This window comes from Corylus avellana, chromosome ca11 (genome assembly GCF_901000735.1).
Source record: "Corylus avellana chromosome ca11, CavTom2PMs-1.0".
Taxonomy (NCBI): domain Eukaryota; kingdom Viridiplantae; phylum Streptophyta; class Magnoliopsida; order Fagales; family Betulaceae; genus Corylus; species Corylus avellana.
The window spans coordinates 4,181,492-4,189,676 of record NC_081551.1 but is presented as its reverse complement, the minus strand read 5'-3'; the positions used below and the strand labels follow the sequence as shown (position 1 = coordinate 4,189,676).

At 37.0% G+C, this 8,185-nt stretch overlaps 2 protein-coding genes across 2 annotated transcripts in view; one reads left to right on the top strand and one right to left on the bottom strand.

Annotated features, from left to right (window-relative positions):
* LOC132165895 (annexin D2-like) overlaps positions 1–3,591 on the bottom strand; it is a 10,179-nt gene extending 6,588 nt beyond the window's left edge. The window contains exon 1 of the mRNA XM_059576593.1: positions 3,460–3,591. Coding sequence (XP_059432576.1) covers positions 3,460–3,591 — 132 coding nt within the window. The remainder of the gene's footprint in view (positions 1–3,459) is intronic.
* A 1,407-nt stretch (positions 3,592–4,998) lies between these two features.
* On the top strand, positions 4,999–7,906 carry LOC132165740 (annexin D2-like). Its single transcript, XM_059576417.1, has 5 exons — positions 4,999–5,208; positions 5,876–6,021; positions 6,149–6,367; positions 6,984–7,196; positions 7,391–7,906. The coding sequence occupies exons 1-5, from the start codon at positions 5,118–5,120 to the stop codon at positions 7,685–7,687; spliced, it is 966 nt and encodes a 321-aa protein (XP_059432400.1). The 5' UTR covers positions 4,999–5,117; the 3' UTR covers positions 7,688–7,906.
* Positions 7,907–8,185: the final 279 nt, after the last annotated feature.

Below are 8,185 nucleotides of genomic sequence, written 5' to 3'. Positions count from 1 at the left end.
AAAGGGAAAAAAATGCAAAAAAAAAAAAAACCTACACTCTAATGCACCTGATTTTCAACTTAAGAAGAAAGAAAAGAGAAAGAAGAGAGAAAGAAGAAGACCGTGGGTCTATAGACCCATGGCCGGCCTAGATCTGGCCAGCCACCGAGACCCACGGCTGGGTCTCGCCGGCCATGGATCTGTTGAAATGCTGGTCGCGTGGGTCTTGCTCCGGTGGGTTTGGTTTTTTGGTTTTTTTCTGACGGGTTTTGCTCCGGTTTGGGTCTAGTTTTTTCTTTGATTTTTCACATGGCTCCAGCACCGTTAGTAATAGCATGGCTTCGGTTTTAGGGTGATAAAATCCCAAAAAAGGTTAACCTTCCCTTCTAGGTTTTAGTTTTGAATCCAAAATTGAATTTTGAGGTATTAGAAACAAGTTTTGTGGCATTAGAATTGATTTTTGAGACATTAGAAACGAGTTTTGAGGCATTAGAATCGATTTTTTAGGCTGAATTTGGCTAAAAATTCACCGAAGAAGGTGACCTAAAGTCGCCGGAGAGGTGACCCACGGCTGGGTCACGGCTAGACCAAGCTGTGGGTCACGGCAGACTCAGCTGCTGGGTCACGCCTGACCTAGCGACTGGGTCTGCCGTGACCCAGCAGCTGGGTCTGCTGTGACCCAGTCGTGGGTCACGCCAGACCCACGGCTGGGTCTGCTATCGCCCGTGGTTTTTGCCGTTGTAGGTGGTTTAGTTCTTTGTTTGTTATTATCTGATATTTTGATTTCATTTTGTCAAAATAAGCTTGGTGATGTGTCACCTTGTGGTTGGATGTTGCAAAAGACCCATTTTGCAGCATGACCGCATAGTAGGGGCTCCCATAATTATAATTTATAACATATATGGACTTATAAGTTTATAACATACATTAGAACTAAGTCTCTAGATACTTAATTGTTGTATTAGTATGAACTTGCATTCTTATGAGTTATGTCATATTATATATTTATAATTTGTTATTATATAATCAAATGATTTAATAATCAATTGATTATGTTATATGTATAAATATTATTATAATTATAATTATAAAAATATATTATATAAAAGGTGGTTAGCGGTTACGGTTAGTAAACCTAATACCCACTAGGTAAGACGACTAAGCAGTTAGCAGTTAGTAGAAACCGCTCGCATTGACACTCCTATTATTATTATTATTATTTTTTTATATCATATCAATCAATTTTTATTACTATTCAATAAAAAAATCACAATAAAACTAAAGTTTTTCGTAACAACATTTTTATTTTTTATTTTTTTCATATCAATCAATTTTTATTACATCACTAAATAGTAACTGGCCAATGCTGAACGAACCCTTGAGGCAACAAACCCGTCTTGGCACCTTTCAGGTCTCTCTCTCTCAATCTCACGTTTAGAAAAAGACTATAGATGCTATATATGTCACTCTGTTCCCGACCATAACCTAGTTCTTGCAGAGGGTCTAATTAACAAATTTGGCCCTTGAACTGCCCCGTCCCAAGACATATAGAGAGAGACAACTTTAGCTCAACTTTTTCCTTATTTTTTATATTTTTATTTTAAAAAAAATAAATCTAAAGCAATAACATCCTATGTGATCCTTTGTTTTTTTTTTTTTTTTTTTTTAATTTGATATTTAACACCCTATGTGGTCCTTTTTTTTATTTGGTACTTTTTTTTTTAATTTTAAAAAAAGGGTCTTTTTCTTCATAATAATGTGATCATTATTATGAAGAAAAAGACCACACAAGGGAAAAGTTGGGCCAAAAAATTGTTCTTTTATCATTTCTCATTTATATTTGAGGTTTATTAAAAAAAGGAAAAAGGTAAAAAAGCAGTCAAGTGATAATTTGGAGGCAGAAGAGAGGAAATGAAATTGTAGTGGCTGTGAAAAAAGCTGTCACTGCAAGGAAGACACCAATTCGATTGAGCACTCGGGCTATCACAGGAAACTTGAAATTCATGAATTTGTTGACGAAGAAAGAAGCAAAGTATAATAAGAATTCAAAAGAGAGCACATGGAAGGTTGGAGAGAATTTCAAGTGAACTTGGGCATATACATGTGAGAGCTATTGCAGGTTGGGATGCTAAGCAAAAGGTGACCAGTATCTTGCCCAATCTCTAATATGGTTATGCACTTCCAAATCAAGTGGTTGGGTGCCTGCTTCTAGGTCCGGTGGTGGCTGCAGCCATTGGGGATGAAATCTTTGAATAAATTGGAGCAAATGTGTAAATATGATCATTTTCAGTGACCTGCGCTTAAAATAGGGACTGCAAGTGCCCTGCAATCACCAATATTTAATATAAAGGGTTTATAAAATGGGTGTGTTTATAAAGGAGCTAGCCAACAAGTGGCTTAATATTTTATATAAGTAAGTGGATGTTAGAATATATTGTGAACTATTATATGAATAATACCTCGTCAATGAGAGCTCCACATAATTATAGCCAAAGCACATTTCAAGAAAATATGGCTTAAGGTTTCTTGAGGACCCTTGCAAAAAGGGCAAAGCCATGCCTCAGGGTCTTCAGTAGGCACAAACCTGCCTATATTAGCAAGAAAATGAAGTAAATTTCAGGCAATCTTCTAGAGAAGATGCTTAAGCCTGGCTTGAAGTTTAAGTCTCAAAAGACAATGCCATTCTTCATGGGGAATAGAGGAGAGATTCTGCCACTTGAGGAATTAGAGGCCACCTCATGTGCTGACTTGACAGAGAATTGGCCCGAAGGAGAAGGAGCCCAAGTCCACTTATCAAAAGAGCAGGTTCAGGAAAGGGCTCAAAGAGATCATTTGACAGGACATAAGGGATTCGTATCTTAGTTTCAACGGTCCAGATCCAAGTGGAATTGGACCCAATCCAAACCCCAAAAGAAAGATTCGGCTTGGACCCGTTGAGATATGGACATGTTTCCTTTGTTTGCTGTATTGATAATGAAAATGAAGAATTTGGCTTGGGTCTCAATTCCAGTGGGAACTGGACCCATTGGGATTGGGTCATGTGTCCCTTATGTCTTGTTGTAGGGCACATGTCCCAAATCCAACGGGTATGCACACACCACTATAAAGTGTTTTTGGTTTTGGATTTTGAGAAGATTTTTTGAAAAAAGTAAAAATTGAGAAGTGTTGTTTTTATGGGAATCATAGAAGAAATTTGATGTTTTTATTTGAAAAAAATGTTCTCTGTGGGTTTCACAGAAGAAATTTTGTTTGGTATATTGAAAAGTATTTCTAAAAAACAATAAAAAAAAAACTGTTGGAGGCTAGCCTCCCTGGTGATGGCCACCACTTTTGTCTACAACTTAGCATCAGGATCCTCTAAAACTTACGATCAAGATCCTTTAGAATGTGGAAAAATATGGTTGAGATATTTTTACAAAATACATAGTAAAATATTCTAAGAATTTTAGAGGATGTAGATTATTGTTGTTTTAAAATTACCTTTGGATCTGACCAATCAAGCAATGATACTTGCCCAGGCAACAACTTCTGCAGCATTCCTGCACCGTGCACAAAATGAAATGCCACTTTCCTTGTTACTCCAAGTAGCTCACATGGCCCCAGCTCGTGCATCTGACATATGGAGCATGCTGCTTGTTAATAGTATACAGCTTTTTAGCACAACTCGTGAAAACAGCAGCTTTTGTCTAATTCTCCCAGTTGGCAAGCAATTGAGTGAATTTGTCCAATTGTCGCAGTGTTTTATATATATATAATATTTGAAAAAGAGAGTTCTTGTGTTTTGAGTTGTTGATTAATATTTTTGTTTTGAAATGAAAAAACAAAAGGAACAATGAAAGGCAAAATGTTCACTAAATTATTACCTAGTTCATAGGTAAATAGATAGACTTCCCATACTCCTATAGATGTTAAGCCTAACAATGCATGGATATAAAAGTACACATTCACTCAAACGTACAATAATCTTAATCCTCATCAAGCATGGAAGCTTTATACGTAAACACAGAAGTTCACAAAAGGGTATTAAGAAAACACCATTTCCTGATAATTTAAACCAATCTAATGCTGCTCTCACCACCGGGGGGGCCTGCGGACACCACCAAAATAGTCCCTTGACTCTGCCTTTCCATCAGCAAAGATGTTACTGCCACTCATTTCTCTCATTTTAGCCGTGCTCAGTGGCATTTCAGCAGATCCAGGAGGAACATCTCCCATACCATTGCCTGTCACCTCAGCAAACTTCTGGTTATGTATTTTTTTAGCTGTCTTGCCAAATGGTTCTTCACTAAACATAAAATTACTCTGGCCTCCAGCAGGCTGTAAAATTGACAAACGAAAGTAAAATATGAGTTTGTTAGTGTAGCTGAAAACCAAAGATATGAAAATTCACAAACACATCCATTTTGAAAAATGTTTGAATTTTATACTATCAGCCTATAAAAAAGAAGAGCCATTGTACATCCTCCTTTTATACATTGTGCTCAAAGGTGTTACAGGTGTACATCTTAATTTTCAAAAGCAAACACAGAGAGAGAGAGATTGGATATAAACACTTGAAATAGTCTTGCATCTAGCAGAAAAAACTGGTAGAAAGAAACTAGGGATAGGATTCAATTTGCAATAATTTGGATGGAAATACCAAAAATGGACATTCAAGCAAAGAAAGGAATGCAAATTAGAAAATCAAGCAGGATGCGTGGTACTTATTATAGGAGTGCAATTGAAATTATTGTCATGGGATCCTCTTCTGACATTTCTCAAGCATGGGAATTCAGGTCCATTTGGTTCCAAAAGCTTTCAATTTAGGAATGCATAAAATTTAACACTTCATTCACTCAATATTAGATCCAGCCTACAAAGTTACCTTGCATAGTGCATTAGAAGAGAGTACTAACACAATGACCACCGTTTAACTTCTCATCCAAATTATAATACTTGGTGGAATGAGATATAAAGACAATGAAGGATTCACTGTCATGCTCACAAAATACTTACATTTGAAATTTTGACAGACGTCCGTACATTTCGAGGTCCAGGCTCCGCCATGTCTCTACTTTCTTTTGATTCCAAGGTGCGTGCAGCAGCCACTGACTGAGGTACAATTTCAGGAGGGCCAAAGATATCATGGCCACTGAGCTATGCAACAGAGAGAAGCAATGGCGACCCTCAAAGTACCAGAATCTCCTTCACCGGGCGAGGACGCCGAGCAACTTCGAAAGGCTTTCCAAGGTTGATCAGTTGAATCTGACCCCATGTCTAATCTGTTTGTTTGCTGCTAATTCTGATTAATAATGTGATTTGTTGCCATTTAAGTTTTCTTTTTTATTTGTCAGATCGTTTTCACCATTTCGTTTGATCTGCTTTGAATATATTACTCTCTGCTGAGTTTCTGTTTCTGGGTTCTAATTATAATTGCATTTTAAGTTTTCTAAATCCAGTCTGCTCATCAGCTAATGTGCTTGTGATCGTGATTGCTTTTGTTCATTTTGACATTTTTTCTTCCTTTCAATGGTGCACTGTTTGTTTTAGAAAGTAGGAAGTAAATCAAACAGAAGAAAATCTAAGGAACGATCTTTAAGCCTGTCATTTCTTTTCCTCATTCTTTTTGAGAAAACCAAAAGAAATCCCGTCGGATTTTATGCTATTATGCCACACAGTTTGGATTTGGTTCGTTGTACAAGATGTATGCCCATTCACTGGTGAACTTGGGATTATTTTCAAGTTCACCATAGATCCTTGAGCAAAATCTCTGATCTTTCTGATTCCAGTAGCCGAGATGACATATTAAGAATTCTGCATTTGTTTGGTTTATTCATTTATTGATTGTAATTTGTAAAGCGTTTCTCCATTTCTTTTGGGTGTATCCATAATGAGCTGTGGTGATAACATGTCGCAGGATGGGGAACCAATGAGGGGCTGATCATATCCATATTGGCTCACAGGAATGTAGCTCAGAGGAAGATAATTAGGCAGATCTATGCGGAAACTTATGGGGAAGATCTTCTTAAAGCACTAGACAAAGAGCTTTCTAATGACTTTGAGGTCAGATTTTGATGTGGTTTTCATTTGTTCAAATGATAATGTTTTAAACAATCATTTTATATAGCTGAAGAAGTTATGAAATGATTGTTTTTTCTCTTTTTTTCTGCATTTTCTTTGCGTTAAACAGCGGATTGTACTGTTGTGGACTCTGGATCCTACTGAGCGTGATGCATTTTTGGCTAATGAAGCAACAAAGAGGTTGACTTCAAACAATTGGGTTCTCATGGAAATAGCCTGTACTAGGTCTTCTCTTGGCCTCTTTACGGTGAGGCAGGCATATCATGCTCGTTTTAAGAAATCCCTCGAAGAAGATGTTGCATATCACACTTCTGGAGATTTTCGCAAGGTACAGCCTTAAACCCCAAAATCATCACTAAATTGATTAAAGTTGGAGGATATATGAACCCCATGAAAAAAAATAAAAGTTTCGGATGTATGAGTCAGATATGTATAGTTCTATCTTTATTCTAGTAACATAATACTTTTTTCTCAATGACATTATAGTGTCTTCGTTCATCAGTTTTTCTTGGTAAAAGTTATGGAAAAAGAAAACTCTCACTAGACTAAAGAACCTGTTGAGTATTCACGTGTGAGTATAAAAAGATTGTGGGAGAGTCCCACATTAGAAAGATATCACAAGTGTGAGTAGTTAATATAGTATAATTGAGCCTAAAACCGTAGGATACGAAATATCCTGTGAGTGTTGATAAATTGGCAGAAATTAGGTACTTCAATTACATTAGCATCTTGATAGAAACTAATGGTTGATATGACCCCTGGAGAAGATATGGCTACCAATTATCACCCTAAGGATCAAAAAAGTGGGATTATAATACTTATGTTCCCTTTTATTTTGCATTTTAGGTGGCATTTCTTCATTCCTACCTAGAAATTTCTTGTCTTTCTTTGCTATGATTGTAATTTATGCATTGGCTGATAGTTTAACTCTGCTTCCATCACAGCTTTTGGTGCCCCTTGTGAGCTCATTCCGATACGAGGGAGATGAGGTGAATATGATTTTGGCAAAATCAGAGGCTAAGATTCTTCATGAGAAGATCTCAGAGAAAGCTTATAATGATGAGGAGCTCATTAGGATTCTGACTACAAGGAGTAAAGCACAGCTTAATGCGACACTCAATCGCTACAACAATGAGTTCGGAAATTCTATCAACAAGGTATTTTAACATCTCTTATGAGATATATGTGCTGCCATTAGGATTGTGATGAATGGTTTTCTAATTTTTATAGTGTGTCAAAATTAATAGTAAAAACTTATTAAAGTGCAACGGTTAAATCTTGGATTAGAGGCCTGAAGATGGTGAATGATTATCTGCTGCAATTCAAAGTGATGATGGGTGCCTGTTTGTAGGATTTGAAGAGTGATCCTGATGACGAGTACCTGAAATTAGTGAGAGCAACAATCAAGTGCTTGACCTGCCCTGAGAAATATTTTGAGAAGCTTCTGCGGCTGGCAATCAACAATCTGGGGACAGATGAATGGGCTCTTACAAGAGTGGTCGCCACTCGAGCGGAGGTTGACATGCGAAGAATCAAAGAAGAATACCATCGGAGGAACAGCGTTCCTCTGGATCAAGCAATTGCCAAAGACACTTCTGGAGAATATGAGAAAATGCTTCTCGCATTGATTGGACGTGGGGATGCATGAGAAATATCTGCTTGTTTGAATTGTTGTTCCATATGATCGAATGTCGTTTATGTTACCTACCTGCGATAAGTTGTTTTTGCTTTACATGTGTGTCTTGTCTTGTTAATTTATGGATGTAGTTTATGTTGTCTTTAATTTGGATGTACGTCGTGTTATGGTTCTGATGCTAATTTTTTTAGTTTCCGGATGAACAAATTATATGATGGTGTTTGAGGGTCTTACATTTGTCTTCTCTTTATTCGTTTTATTATATGGTGATATGTATTGTGCCGTTGATTAGATAATTTTTCCTTCCTTCTAACAGTAAGGTGGCTCACTATATCGGCTTGAGAGCAACCTCTAAGGGTTGTGGCACAAATTCACCATTTTTGTGCTCTCGAATAACAACCAGCCAAGTCAACTTGTAACACCAAAACCCATTAGAACGAAAACACTAGATTTCTTCTATTCTCTAGAAACCCATATGTTTAACGCTTCCCTTTTGTTGTATTTGCTAAG